The 14,876-nt window shown below is 52.3% G+C and overlaps 1 protein-coding gene across 5 annotated transcripts in view; it reads left to right on the top strand.

Annotated features, from left to right (window-relative positions):
• The window catches only part of PIK3R5 (phosphoinositide-3-kinase regulatory subunit 5), a 57,450-nt gene extending 45,103 nt beyond the window's left edge, over window positions 1–12,347 (top strand). For 4 of the 5 annotated variants that reach the window (XM_068654656.1, XM_068654659.1, XM_068654657.1 and 1 more), the window contains 12 exons: window positions 500–653; window positions 1,159–1,242; window positions 1,962–2,718; window positions 3,112–3,265; window positions 3,426–3,551; window positions 3,827–3,952; window positions 4,592–4,685; window positions 5,962–6,038; window positions 6,564–6,657; window positions 8,056–8,138; window positions 8,349–8,461; window positions 9,526–12,347. In XM_068654656.1, coding sequence (XP_068510757.1) covers window positions 500–653; window positions 1,159–1,242; window positions 1,962–2,718; window positions 3,112–3,265; window positions 3,426–3,551; window positions 3,827–3,952; window positions 4,592–4,685; window positions 5,962–6,038; window positions 6,564–6,657; window positions 8,056–8,138; window positions 8,349–8,461; window positions 9,526–9,667 — 2,004 coding nt within the window. In that variant the 3' untranslated portion in view covers window positions 9,668–12,347. The remainder of the gene's footprint in view (window positions 1–499; window positions 654–1,158; window positions 1,243–1,961; window positions 2,719–3,111; window positions 3,266–3,425; window positions 3,552–3,826; window positions 3,953–4,591; window positions 4,686–5,961; window positions 6,039–6,563; window positions 6,658–8,055; window positions 8,139–8,348; window positions 8,462–9,525) is intronic. The other variant, XM_068654661.1, reaches the window with a different exon arrangement.
• Window positions 12,348–14,876: the final 2,529 nt, after the last annotated feature.

Below are 14,876 nucleotides of genomic sequence, written 5' to 3'. Positions count from 1 at the left end.
AACCCTTTAGGTGTGTTCCAGTACGTGTGAAGCGAAGAGGGAGGTGCTCGTTCTTTCCCCCTGGTTTGTAGTGACAGGATGCATGGGAAGGGCTCAAAGCTGCATCAGGGGAGGTTTCAAGACAGCAGGAAAAACGGCTTTACCGAGAGAGTCAGACACTGCAGCAGGCTTCCTAGAGAAGTGGCTGATGCCCCGTGCCTGGCTGCGTGTAGGGAAAGTAAGAGGTACTTGGTCAATGCTCTCAATGGCAAGTGTTAACTTTGAGTCAGCCCCAAAGCAGTCTGTAGAAGTGATGATCTTTGTAGGTCCCTTCCAACTGGAACTTTCTGTTCTTTTTTTTTTTTTTTTTTTTTTCATTTGTATAAGATCTGGAGGAATTTGAGTGGGTAGCAGAGGGAGATAAGAGATTTAGTCATTTCAACTTGGTGACCTTCCCCAAAGACCCGTGTTCCCCTCCCTGGAGGTGCCCCCTCCATCTCAGCCTCTGCTCTCGCCCCAGGCCAAGCCGCTGGAGGAGCTCTCCGAGGTCTACGCCAGCGCCGCCGAAGCCCAGGAGATCGCGGCTGCCAGCGGTGACCCCGCACTGGCCCGGGAGCGGCTGCAGTGCGTGCTGCGGGACCTCGCCGGGGCGGCCGCCCTTCCTGCCATCGCGGGTGAGGAGCCCCCGCGCCCCCCTTGCCGCCGGGTTTGGTGCCAGCTCAGCACCAGCCGTGGGCTCCCCTGCACCGGGAGCTGTGCTTTGAAGTGCGAAATCCTGTTTTGCGCAAAGCTGCGACCGAGCACAGCAGTAAGAGGGGAAAAAAAAAAAACCAGGCCTTATTTCATAACCACGTGATGAGCCCTATTTTTCTTTCTCATCTTTCATTAAAACAACAACAAAAGCCGTCTCCAGCCTTTGTGGGTGAGATGAGAACATTCAATCAGAAACTGGCTGCAGCAGCGATGCCTGCTGGTGGCTCTTAGAGGTGTGAAACGTCCCCGTGTCCCTGCTGCGTGACTGCACGGGACAGTGATGGTGTGCTGCTTGGCATGACCTGGGCTGCCCAAATCAGCTGCTGGGGTGGGCAGCATCTCCCCTGGGACCGCTGCAGGCCTCCTGTGCTGTGCTCACAGTACGGGGAGTGTTCCCACAGGCTGACTCCTCTCCTCTCTCCCCAGGGGATGCTCAGCCCCGCAGGCTCCAGCCCATCCCCATCCCTGCCGCCCGCTGCTACACTTACAGCTGGGACCAGGACAACTTCGGTAAGCAGAGAGGGGCCCCCTCCCCCTGTAGGAAGCTCCCCTGCGAGGAGTCAAATGTGACAAAAAGTCTCCCTGCGGAGGGGCTTTGCGTCCCAAGATCCCGTGGATGTTGCAGCTCTCTGGGGTGCCCAAGGAGGGGGTTCTGGCCGAGCAGGAGGTTTTGCCGTGCTCTCAGCCCGACCGCAGCAGTTTTGCAGGGGAAGTGCGGCTTCCCCTTCTGCCGAGCTGGTCTCTCTGGCTTCCCCATTCCTGGAAGACCTCTTCTGGTCCCAGGAAAGTTGAGCATCTGTTGCCCACTGGCCTCAGCAAGCTGAACCTGCTCTCTGGCTTGGGCTTTGCTGCCTCCCTAATCATTCATTTGGGCTTTGACTATCAGAGCACCTAAACTCCTTGCCTCTCTTCTGTTCCCTGGTTAAACCCAGGTCGGATTCGGGGTGGGACGGAAGCAAAGCCCCAGCTGCTGTTTGCTTTTTGAGAACCCAAACAGAACCTGACCTCAGACAAGTTTTGTTTTGTCATCAAATAATAAGCAATATAATAATAGCAATAAGCATGTTATGAACATCTAAAAATGCTCAGGAGTAGGTTTTTTGGTCCGTAGTTTGAATCCATGTGGGATTAAAGGGAGTGCTGGCCATGCTGCCAGAGGGTCCTTGTCTGGGGTGTCCAGTTTCCAACGGAGCCCATGCCAGGCCTGATCTCCCTCCTGTGCCTTTCAGACATCCTCAATGATGTCCTCAGCAAGGAGTGCAACTTTGTCGAGCCTGTGGCCTCAGAGAATGAGGAGGATGAGGAGGAGGAGGAGGAGGAAGAGGACGTGGAAACGGACGGCTGTTCCCCAGAGCGGGACTCGCTGCTTTCCCCCATCTCCACCATTTCCAAAGACTCCATGTACTCGGCGCTGGCAGAAGAGGGACCTAAGCACTCACGCATGTCCCTCTTCACTGCTTCCAAAGACTCCATCTCAGAGCTGACGGTGGTCTCCAGAAAGTCCTTGCGCTCTTTTGTCTCCAGCCTGAAGGACTGCATGGACAGCGGGTACGCGGAGGACAGTGACGAGAGCTCCCTGGACGCGGTTGGGCGGCCGGAGCTGAAGGTGGAGAAGCCCCACCACAAATACAGACACACGCTGACCAACAAGATCTACAAACTGTTCAAAAGCAAAAGCCAGCTGGTCCTGAGGAGGGACCTGAAGGGCTGCCCGGACACGGGCTCGCTCCCGCTGCGCCGTGCCGAGAGCCTGTGCCACCCCCAGGCCAAGCACCGCGTGCCGGCGCGCTCCCGGCGCGCTCACTCGCTGCCGCAGCACGTCCTGAGCCAGCGGCTGCAGGCACTGCACACCCCGCGGCTCCTCAGCCTGCCCCGACGGCCCTTCCTCAGCTACGACGAGGACGCCAAGGTGTCCACCCTGCGCGTGGTGGTCTTTGGCTCCGACCGCATCTCAGGGAAAGTGGCCCGAGCCTACAGCAATCTCAGGTGAGCTGGGTGGCACGGGGACCTGGCTGCAGGTATTCAGCTCTTGATGTCCCACTGGTGGGGTCACCAGAGTCCTGGCTTTGGGGTCGCTGCTGCCTTCGAGCAGGGCTCCCTGGTGCTGAGATGCGGCAGGGGACATCCAGCTGCCCTTGGCTGGAGGTGGAAGCGATGGGGATGCTTACTGCCAGGTGGCACTGCCATTAAGTCAGCGAGGCACGGGGATGTCCTTGTCCATGTGCCATGCGCTTTCATGTTCCTTCCATTGCTGCCTTGCTCTGGAAGAGGACAAGACCCCCCAGATGCCACTGGGGTCTAATTCTGCACATCACCTCCTGCCTTGCCGGGATGTGCCAGAGGACTTTGCTCACCCAGCCCTCTCCCATGTTCTCCTAGGCTGAAGGAGAGCACCTGCCCCACACTGACAAGGTACTTCAAGCTGCAGTTCTTCTACATCCCCGTGAAGAGGAGCTGCCTGGCTCCAGTGGCCCCGCTGACACATCCTCCCCCATCCCCAGGGGACCTGCAGCTCCGGGCTTCGGCACAGGCAGTAGGTGTCCTGCCCACCGCTGGGCTTGTGGTGCCACCAGCACTCTGCTCATCCCACCAGCAGGCCAGGCAGGGGGAGCACTGGGGGCTCCTCCACCAGCCCCAAGCGATGGGAGAGGAGCATGGGGGGCACAGGGTGACCCCGCTGTGTCTGGTTTCAGGAGTCCACCTTGGCTGGGGTGGAGAGCAGCACCAACGACATCTCCCACTACATCGGCATGTTGGACCCATGGTACGAGCGGAACGTTCTTGGGCTGATGAACCTGCCCATGGACGTCCTGTGTCAGGTACGTGCGTACTGGGTGGTAGGGCCTGGTGTCCCCCTTCCTGGTGTCCCCCTTCCCCGAGGAACAGCCCCGTCTGCTTAGCACTGGGCCACCATGCCGTGGCCTGAACCCGTACAGCAGGCTGCGCTCCGTGGGCATGGGATGGAGATGGAGGTGGGTGGCTCTGGTGGCCAGGAGGGGGGCTTCCATCTCCAGGGGGTGGGATGGGCAGTTGGTGGTGCTGGGCTGTGGGTGCCACAAACACCATCAGGGTTGTGACTCGCCCCTCATCGCAGTCTGCCAAGCCGGAGGCTGAGCCCCAGGGGGACTCGCGGGAGCAGCTGCCCATCCTGGCCGACATGATCCTCTACTACTGTCGCTTCGCCACACGCCCCGTCCTGCTGCAGCTCTACCAGACAGAGGTAAGCAAAGGGGCTCAGCACCATCTCAGCACGGGGGAAGGTGTCTTCTGCCTGTGTCACCAACATGGGGAGAGGATGTGGGTATGGCACAGCCACCTTGTGCTGGTGAGGCCGAGCTTGGTCTCCTCGTATTCTGCTGGGGACCTTTGCACGTGAGCTCACAGCGCTTTGGCTGGTGCTGCTGGCTCAGGGATCGAGAGTGCAGGTCCTGCCCAGACAGTTCTCAACTGACACGAGCAGTTTTCTATCCAAACACCATTCCCCACCATGCAAGAGGGACTCCTGGCAGTGCTGACAGGTCATTCATGTTGCTGGAGGTCTCTGCTTTCCAGCAAGCCCCTCCACAAAGCCCATTCTCCATACCTGCTGTATGCCCAGAGGGAAAATTTTCACTTGCACCACTTCTGCAGTGGTGGCTTTGGCGGCCCACTTGCTGGTGGTCTGTTAAACAGCCTGAGGTGTAGCTAGAGGTGAGTGCCACCCAAAGCAGTGGTTGAAAAACATATTTTGAAAGCCCAAAGGATTTGCCCATTTTCTGCAGAAAGGAGCAAGAGGGGGCAGGTTGCACCCCCCAGCTCCATGTCTTTGTGAGGTCTCCTCACCACCACATCTCCTTCATCTCTCTTCTCCCCCTGGCAGCTCACCTTCATAGGGGGGGAAAAGATGACCGAAGTCTTCATCCACTCCCTCGAGCTGGGCCACTCGGCAGCCACGCGGGCCATCAAGGCTTCAGGTCTGTAACTCGTGTTCTGTGCAGCCTTGGGGTGGGAGTCTGCAAGCTGCTGGGCTGGGTGAGGACTGCCGGGGGGCTGGAGGGAATGTGCCCAGGGGCTTTGGCACCACACACGGGCTGCAAGAGGGGTCTGAACCCAGGCTGCAACATGAGCAAAGACGCAGATGTGTTTTCACAAGTCTGGAGTTGAACCATCATGGTTCCTGCGCTCCTCTTCAGGAGCGAAGCTGTGGCAGTGCCTTGCTCTTCTTACTTCTCTTAACTCTCCAGGTGTATTAGCTGTAAAGCAATTTCAAACCTTTATTTATTTATTTTTTTTCCTGCTCATCAGCACCTGGCCAAGTGCAGCTCTTCATCTTTTATTTGTCGTGCTTTTTGTTGTTTATGCTTTGTCCAAGAGCATCATTTATCCCTTGTTCTATTTCCTTAGCTTATTGGGCAAAACAATATTTGTGTGTGTGCTTGGAGCCTTCCTGCAAGAGAGATCATGTGCTTTTAAACTAGAAATTTATAAAATTATTACAGATAGAAGTGATGACAGAAGCATCTGCTTGCAGTGTGGTCTTCAGCTCTCTTGTGGGTACCAAGGGTGGCATGCTGCCTGCTGCAGCTCGCAGAGACATCTCATGGCCAACCACCATACTGCATTCAAACACACTGCTTGATATTGTTAACCAACTGCTTTTCTGTGAGCTCGCCTTGTCTTTCTGAACAGAGCTCATAAAATATCCTCCACATAAAGTGTCACCACCCTACTGTCCCAAAATACAGACTTGGCCAGGACCTCTTCCCAATAACTCATGAAACCACCGATCTTTTCTGACTTTGAGTTTTCCTTTGGTTGTCTGGCAGCACACTACTTAACATCTGCAAAAAATTATCCAGGAAAAAAAAAGTTAGTAAGTGTTGGGCACAGTATTTCAAGGCTAATTTAATGTGGGCACAAATATGCCCTGGAAAACAGGAGCTGGGTTAGCAATGCAGCCTTTTATTGCTTTGTGTATTCCCTGGAGCACTGACCCTGCTGCACTGGCTTAGCCAGCACTGCTTTCAGTTTGCAGAGCTGTTTGTTGTGCTTTGTGTTGTAACTTCTGCACTAGAATAATTGCTTTCTGGCAGCTTTTAAGCCACTTTTTTCTTTTTTGCTCTGTAGCTGTGTTCAGCAAACCAGGATTTTTCCCTTCCTGTACGTACCGAGTGTGCTGCTGTATCAGTAGCCCTCTGAAAACTGGGGAGAAAAGTCCACCGAGTGACATTTGCTCCTTGTTTTGTGCAGGTCCGGGCAGCAAAAGGCTGGGCATAGATGGAGACAGAGAAGCAATCCCACTAACACTACAGATCGCCTACAGCAAGGTGAGTGCCCGGGACTTACACAAGGACAAATGTGGCAGAAAACCAGTTAAGTGCTACCCAAACGTGTCTCAGCTGGGGCTGACAGAGACAGACACTGAGAATGTGCTGAAGGAGTCCTAATCCAAGCCTGGGGGATTGGATCAAGCTAATTGTCTACTTACTGGCTAATTGGAGATGGCTTTCCAATCCTGAGAAGCCTGGTAAAATAGGGAATGTGCAGCCAGCTCTCATAGACCGGACATGTACTGGCTGCCAGTTTACACTGGTAGACTTGGCTTCCAGGGAGCAATCTCTTGCTGATCACAGCAGTCCTTTTTTTTTTTTTTTTTTTCCCTCTGCAGTTATTTAATGTTAACTCTGGACAATTTCTGTAATGCTAAGGTTAAAAGAATTTTAATGCCTACTCAAACTTTGTACAGCCCCAGGTAAAACCAGATCAGGGCTAGCCCAGCCAAAGGGTCGGGTTGGGAGGTAGGGTGGCAGCCTGGAGCACGGCATCTCACGGGCTTCGTTTGGTCCCTGCAGACAGCTGTCAGTGGAAGAAGTCACTGGAACGATGTGGAGAAGGTCTGCACATCCGTCAACCTCAGCAAAGCCTGCAAGAAGTACGAGGAGCTAGGTGGGTAGAGCTGGTCTTGGTGGCTTTGTTGGTGGCAATGGGAGGGACAGACCGAGACAGAGGATGGATGAGAGCCATGCTGGATCTTCCAGCCAGAGCACAGCAGGGATGTGTGCATGCAGAAAATATGTGGGAGATGCCCGGTGTTCCCTGGGGCATAAGATCCTGTTCTCCTTGGCTCTCCTTAGCCCCATGTCAGGGTTGAAGGACGTTTGGTTTCTCATTATCCTGAAGCTTCCAGCCGGGAAATCTTTTGTTGTGTTGGGTTGTCCATCAGAGAGGAGTCTATTGCTAAATCAGGTCAGACCGAGGGAGGGAGTGCTTGTCCTGCCACCACAGCTGTGCCCTGCAGCCAGCTGCCAGGCACTCACAGGGCTGCTGCTGCAGCTTGGTTTCCTTCCTGCACTTGGAGATAGCTGCCTGCCACGTGGCTTTGTTTCATCGTTTCTTTTTTTTTTTTTATGTTCTGGTTCCCAATGGGCTATGAATAAAGCTTTGAGCCTTTTAAAGGCAGCAAGGCTTTCGTCTCTTAGTGTGCTGATTTAGAAGCAATATCTGTTTATTCTTGCTTGAGCTCTGCTGTTCTAGCAGACACCCAATTCTGAGTAAACTGAGGATTTTTTTAAATTCCTCTTTCTTTGTGCACTTTATGTGCGACAGATGTATATCTGTGAGCAGAGCAGCCAGGGAAAATGACTAAAAAATGACTAAAAAAATCTACCAAATAAGCTACCAAACAGCTCCTACGTACCCTGTGGAGCTCAACCTAAACTTCTGTCCCTCCTCTTGGTGCTTCATCCTCATCAATCTCGGAAAAACTCCAGCAGGATTTAATTGCTCATCTCCTCTGTGTGTTTTGAGCTGGGTGTTTCTGTGCTAGTTCAGAAGCTTCACTTGCACTGCCAGTGTGGTGGGTTTGTTTCAGGGCATGGGCAGAAGCTCCCACTCTAGGGAGAGGCTTCCTCTTCGTGAACCTCCTTCCTTACAGAAGAAACCTGGTCTCCTGCTCATCTCTGTCAGTTTTCACACTCAGTTTGACCACAGGATGTCACTGTAATTCCAGACATGAAGAAGCATCTCCAAGGGGCCTGTAGGAAGGGCCATGGTGGGAGACCTAGAGTTTCCTCATCATGATGGGGCAATGGCTTTTCTCATGTTTAGTTGCTCAGATAGCTAAATGTTCTTTGCTGCTATGTTTGGAAGATTACCTCTTACCTCTTTGATTGCTTTCTTACCATGTGGGTTCTCATGGGTGAGGGAAAGCTACAAGCATGCTGTATTTTCCTGCAGGTGGGGTCCTGCTGGGAGCCATTGGCTCTGGGATGCTTTGATGGGCAGAGGGACTGCCTGGGTACCCATCAGAAGCCTTGAGTGATAACAGTTTGCTTGTTGTTACAGCCTCAAAGACAGAGTGTCTCAACTTGACCATGACAGAGGTGGTTAAAAGGCAAAACTCCAAATCCAAAAAAAGTTTCAATCAGGTAACTCAAGTTATGGTGCTTTTACATTTGGTAACAAAAGGTCAGCCTGGCCCAGCTGGGAGGGAGACAGGGTGGGAGATGGAGTTTGTGACCTGGGGAGCAGTCAGTAACTCCTTGGGGGATCCTCTTGGCCACCAGTTTTGAGGTGCCCTGCACAGGGGTAAAGCACAGATCCTGGCAGCTCCTTCACTTGGACTCACTTTCTCTCAGCAGCTCAGCGTGTCCCAGATAAAAGTAGACAAGGTGCAGATTATTGGTGTCCAGTCCTCCTTTGCCGTGTGCCTGGACCAGGATGAGCAGAAGATCCTGCAGAGTGTGACCAGGTAAGATCTGCAATGTGGCAGGCTGCCTGATGCAGTCAGCGTTCCCAGGATGGCGCACCCTCTGCGTGAGGACTTATTTTTCAAAGTATGGGTGGCCAAGAGAGGGGACAAGGTCCTGAGCACCGTGGTGTGTTTATGCCAGATGCCCAAGCTGGCGTGTCATAGCTTCAAGCTCTGTAGGGCAGCTGAGCTCAGGTGGGATGGCTGGTCCTGCTCAGATCCTAGTAATATTTCACCTTTTATGACTGCCACCATTTAAATGGTGGTCCCCAGTCAGCTGGTCAAATGAAAACAGATCGTTCAGCAAGACAGGAAAGTCATGCAAAGTGAATGAGGTACCTGGAGAGCACTGAGTGTATGAGCAGAGCCTTCAGCTCCTAAACCTCCATCACCTTTAACATACCCATTGCAAAAGGACCCCATGATCTTCATGGGTGAGACTGGGGTAGATGGAGCAAGAATTGTTCATTTGTTTGTTCATCCATCAGTCATGTCCCCAGGGCACCAAGCTGGCTTGCTGAGGCTAGAATTTGGAAACTCACTGGAGGCAACATATTTCTGTGGGCACAAAGAGATCCAACCAGCAGATCCACTGGTCTTAAAAACGTGCAAGCATTCTAATTTCTCCCTCAGGGGGAGCAGAGCTCTGCAAAGTTATGCTGCCTAAAATGGAAAGAGATTTCAGATGTTACTTCTTAAATGTCTTAAATAGGAACTTTTCTTTAGGAGCTTAACTTGTTTGCTGTGTAACCCAAGGGACTAATGTGATAGTTTAGTGCAAGAAATGCAACAGCAGCTATTGCCACTTCTCCAGAACAGGGGGGATGCAAAAGTTCTCATTTTCCCTAACGAGTTTCAGAAAATACCCTGTGTGGTTACTTATCCTCTAGATCCCAGTCAGAGCTAGCATATAGGACCTGAACTCTGGGCGCTGCATCTCCAGTCCTGCACTGATTAAAGATTGCACTGATTCCCGTTTGTTTGCAAAGTTTCTGCTGCACCCCAAGACCCTGGTTCTCAACCACACCTTGTTTACATCTTGGTTTCTTTTTATTCCCCTGCAGGTGTGAGATCTCTGTGTGCTACAAACCCCGGGACAGCGATTCCCTTGCACTGAGCAGGTCCTCTTTGACTCCTCAGGACCCCTCCGAATTTCATTCTCTCCTGTGTTTACCCATTTCCACCTTCAGTGGAGCACTGCCGTAGAAGAACCGTGCCCTCTCAAGACCAGACTCGCATCCAACACTGAAATAGCTGCAGGAAAGGGAAGCTGACTCTCCCCTTTAGAGCTAGATACCCAGCCACTCTTGCCCAAGACATCCTGCAGTCTGAAGTGTTCACCTGCTGACCGAGCTGCTCCTGGCCTGGGCTTGGTCCATCCCTCGGAAATGGGAACGTTGGTGTCAGGTTCCGGTACTGCTCAGGATTCCTTGGGAGGAAGGTGGCTTCCTTGAGATGTCCACCTGGTTCAGCAGACTGCCAACATCGGGATTGAGAGAGAGGCAAGGACAATGACATTTTCCTGCCAGCAAATGGTGCTGTGGCTGCACTTGACAGTGACTGCAAGGTCATTGTGATCTTGGGCGAGCTGGTATGGGGGGGACGCGTTCTGGAATGTGGATGTCCTTGGGGGTAGCTGGCCGCCTGTGCATGTGGATTTGACCACCCAAACAGTGTCCTGATGACTTTTCACCCGTAACAAGTCAGAGATGCTTGGGGTAGTTCTTTGGGGATAGGGACAGGTTTTCTCAGGGTTTGCTTTGAATTACGAGCGATGGGCGTCTTGAAGAGAAACGGCACAAAGCAGAACAACCCAGCTGGGGCCAAAAAGAGCCCAGCAAGGACTGTAGACTGCTGCTTGTGTCCCAGTGAATCCAGTGCAATAGGCTGTTCCGGGGCATGGGTGGCTTGTCGTGCATATGTGTGTTTACTGTAAATCCAGGACCTGCAGGAGATGAACTTCCAATTTCTGCAGAATTTCAGAGTTCATCCGAGAGGGAGAAGGACTCCCTGTTCAGGCTGTGTTCTTGCATCCTGCTCACCAGCACTGAATGCAAGAGACATCCCAGAGGCTGAACGCTCAATAGTTGCTTGAGATAGAGCAGGAACCATGCTCACACTCATAGGAGGGAGGGAGGTACTGGGAAAACCACTAGGATTGCCGTAAGCTCACCTGACTGGGTGGCTTTGGTAGAGAAGAGCCCAGCACCAAAAACACTAGCGACACTTACAAGCAATGATAGTATTTGAGATCCCTTCTTCCCTGCAAAGAGAGGTTCCCCCCCTCTTCCTTCTCTCTGCAAGGCTGTAGGTACAGAAAGGTGCAATAGTTGGGTGTATTTAAAGGTATTCTGACCCCAGGATCAATAAATGAGGCTGGAAAAGCCTTGCCTGGTTTCATAGCCCTCAGGGTTTCTCATTTAGTTGGTGGTCATTGCACTAAAGATGGCTGGCAGAAGAGCATGCTGCCTGCTGCAGGGTACAAGGATCCTAATGCCGAGGATGTGCTCCCTGGGATGCATCTGGAAGGGACCCTCTGTGCTGCTGGGGCTGCAGGACTCGGCCATGGTGAGATCAGCTACGTGTGGGTCCCTTGCTCCTCCAGAAAATGGGGCTCGGCCAGCTCTTAGCACTAGTTAGAATGAGGCTGGGCTCTGTACCGAGGGCCATTGGCACGGCAGCAGGGTCCCCTTGGTGGTGACCACGTTGAAGGTTGAATCTGCCAGGGAAAGGGCCAGAGCCCCCGGGCACTTCAGTTGCCTTGGAGGAGCATGGGCTAGGGTTATTTGCTGCATTCCTCCACTTCCCTGCTGGAAGGGGTTTGGGGATCCCTCTGATGGGACTGCTGATCCTGGCCCTGCTGTTTGCTGGACCCGATTCCTGCCCCCTGCCTCTGCTGTTGCCCGGGCACAGCTGGCAAACATCTGGGGTCGGGAAGGTGCCAGCTGGCTCTGCGTGTCCTCAGCAGCTTGGGATGCAACTTCTGCTGCTGACCAGAGAGTGAGACAGGAACATGCTCCCGAGGCCTCTGTGCTTCATCCTCCCACCTGAATAGGCCATCCCAAGGATGGTGTTGCCTTGTGGACTCCCAGGAAAGACCTCATGCAAGGCCAGGCATCACTGGAAGGTGTGCAGGTGCTCTGGCCCCCCTGTGTGGTGCAAATACAGCTTGGACTCCAGGCAAGGACCCCCCTTCCCTGGCCCTGCAGCGACTCTGGGAGCACCCGTCCTCTCCTACATGGAGCTGTGACCTTGCTCACAGCAGGGACACCAAGCCACTGCTGGGTGATGTGGAAAAGCATGCTGAGGTCACTGCTGGGCATCTCTCCTGCACATCACTAAGTCCAGTAGGCTCAAGGGATCAGAAACAGACTTGAATAGCTATTTCCACCCACTTGGAAAAAGTTTTCCCATTGACTTAATTCCCAGACAGGTTTGTGTGCATCATTTCAAACGGGGCTGAAATTTGACAGCTGTTTTATTTTCTGTTGTTGTTGTTCAATACATTAAAATAGCACCTTATCCTGTCAAAACATTTCTATTTGTGATCTTGATATCCGTGGCTAAATATACCCCTGCCGCTGTTAATGATACAAACCTCTTTGGTTTCAGCTGGCCCTACAGAAATACTAGAGAAGAGAGTTTCCACACGCTGGGGAGGAAAAACAAGCACAGGCTCTAGGGACTCGTAATCCTGGCTCATTTTTTGACCTCTGATGCTTTCTGGAAATGAAAAGAAGGAAGTCGGAGGTTCCTTCAGGCCATCCCTGTACATACGTGCAGCCTCACCAAAACTGTGTCATGTCTGTGCTGATCTGTAAAATACTGTTCAAAGAACTTTTAACGTAATTGTAAGATATTAAATGTTGATTTATTTCGAGTACAAGTACGGTGTTTGTGTCGAGTAATTCCCAGTGCAGAAAGCACGGCTCCCATCTCCACACGGAGGGCAGGGTGCACCTGGTCGTTTGCAGAGCAGTTGACCCGAGAGCAGGAAAAAGCTCATAAAGTCCCTGGTTCGTTAACCTGGTCCCAGAGGGCGTGACACGGAGACCTGCAGTGGCTAATTGAGCTCCTGTTTTGCCAGTAAAAAACATTTTTGATGCTGTAAATCCCAAACTAGCTTCATGTTGAATTAAGGAGGAAAGCTGGCAGAGCCTGTGTGTGCAAGGTGAGGTCTGTGCATAGCTGTTCCTCCTAGGAGGCTCCCTGGCCTCCTCTGGGTCGCTCTGCAGAGGCACAAGAGCTGTTCTGTGGGCAATGTCCCTGTGGGCAACGTCCCTGTGGGCAGGGTTTGCCCAGCAGTGGGATATTGGGTTTATTGCAGAGCCCTTCTGCATCTTCGTGGATGCAGGCTTTGCAGATGAAGCCGCTGCTGCTGGCAGAGCTCTGAAATACAAAGCGGCACTCACAAATGTCCTGCTGTCGCAGGAGTTATCCTTCCCTTCCCGGGACAGTCAAGGAGAGAGGCTTAGTTGGTAGGGGTGAGGGCCAGTGTGTTGTATGTGCATAAACAACCAGGGAGAAGTCATTTAGGAACAGATAAGAATAACTTCTGCTAATCAGCACTTTGCTATGAATTACCTATTTTTTTTTTTCCCCACTGATTAGAGAACAGCAAAAGGTGTTTGTTTATTCATTTTTTTAAATCAAAAAGTAAAAAGACAAGGGTCACTTGAAAAGGCAAATTAAATTCAAACAGGAAATAATTTATTTTCCAAGCTGGAGTGATAATCTGCTTTTGTTTGTTCTCAACAACAGCAACAAAAAGCCCAAACCCTAAGCCACAAATTCCTTTTTCTGTTCCTTCCTTTTTAAAGAAGAAAAAATGGAAAGAGGAACATGCATGTTTAAACCCACAGCAAAAAGTTCTTTCTTCTAAGCAAGTTCATTATGAGAAGTTTGGGATCAGGGTCCAACTCTGATCCTTGCAGCGTCACACAGCTGGGGGGGTTGGTTTTGTACGTACAAAAGATTTGGCAAACAGCTGCTGATGAAATGACCAAAGTTGGATTTTCCAGACTATTTAACAAACCTGGTTTTGCCTTTTGTAGACAGGTTCAAATCACTCCAAAGGTGTTTTCTGTGACTCTTGCAGCATCACAGCTGAGCTGGCCTGAGGTCCAACTGGAAGACGGTGGGTAAGGTGCATTTGGTGTTTTAGCCTGGGAACACTGACTTATGCTCACTCCCTAAATGAGATAGATTATACCAAAACTGTGCCTCGGGGTTTTGGTTTGTGTTAGTTCATCAAGGTGCATTGGCAGCTTGAGCTGATGTCCCCACTCAGAGAGTGGTTGTCATCTCATGGTCACCTCAGCCGAAGCTGCTGTGCAGGATGTGCTCCACTGGCGGTGAGCTGGGACATGGCGAAGGGGTCTGGGAACACACGGTGAGTTAACTTCTCATCACCCTCCATCCTCTGCTCCTTCTCCAATGGCACGTTGTGCACAGGTGCTCCTTATCATTACCCCTGTAACCCCCCCAGGTTTTCCCCCCAGCACTCCGTGATGCCCGCCTCAGGCACCTGCATGTCACAGCAGCCGGCTGACAGCCACGTCTGCTGCCCCAGGGCCACCGGGGCTCAGCGCTGGCTGGAAGCAGAGCAGAACGGATGCTGGCAATGTCAGTCAGGCTGCTCAGTGTCCAGCCAACATTTGGATAGCTTCAGGGATGGAGACATTATCTAGAGCACAAAGTAGAGAGCAGCATTAGCCAACACTCAGCTGAGAAGGGTTTCTTGAGTGGGTGTTTCTCAGCTGGTGGCTGATAAGCAACACAGAGTGAATTAGCATCAGTAGGCAGGAATGAGCCTGCCTGTGTTGGAGCCACTATTACACAGGTTAAGATATGCCCCTGAACAGTTGAAAACACAGGTGCCATCCTCTTTTGGAAGATGTGGGCAATCAAACCACCTCCTGTGATCTAAGCAGGCCATCAGCAGGTTGTCTGAATGGACACACTGCTGTAGGACATCGGGAATGCTCCCACACAGTAACAGTCTTATCCTGAAGCATCCTGGGTGAAGGAAAAATACATTTGTTCCAAAATACTGTGTTGGTTCAGGCTGGTTTTCCTTAGCTCTATGGGCATGTTGGGCAACAAGTCTGTTCGCAAAGCTGCTGTGGTCTATCGGGGGGGGAGCAGAGGTCTACGATCCAGGCTGCCTGCAGAACCCAGAGCCTGTACCTGGGCTTGGTGTGCTAGCACAGAAGTGGCCAAGGCACCGGGGTGGTGGCCACAGGCCACGGTGCTCAGGTGTGGGGACTCGCCCATAGGCGTGTGCAGCTCAGCATCTCTAATCCCTTCCTCATGCTCCTCGAGTTGTTTGTTGGAAGTGCCCGGGCAAACCTTCCTCTTGTTCTTTTGCTTCCTGGTAGATAAAAGTGTGATGCCAGGGGTGGCATCTGCAGTG

Source organism: Anas acuta, chromosome 18 (assembly GCF_963932015.1).
Source record: "Anas acuta chromosome 18, bAnaAcu1.1, whole genome shotgun sequence".
Taxonomy (NCBI): domain Eukaryota; kingdom Metazoa; phylum Chordata; class Aves; order Anseriformes; family Anatidae; genus Anas; species Anas acuta.
This window is presented reverse-complemented; position numbering and strand designations above follow the sequence as displayed.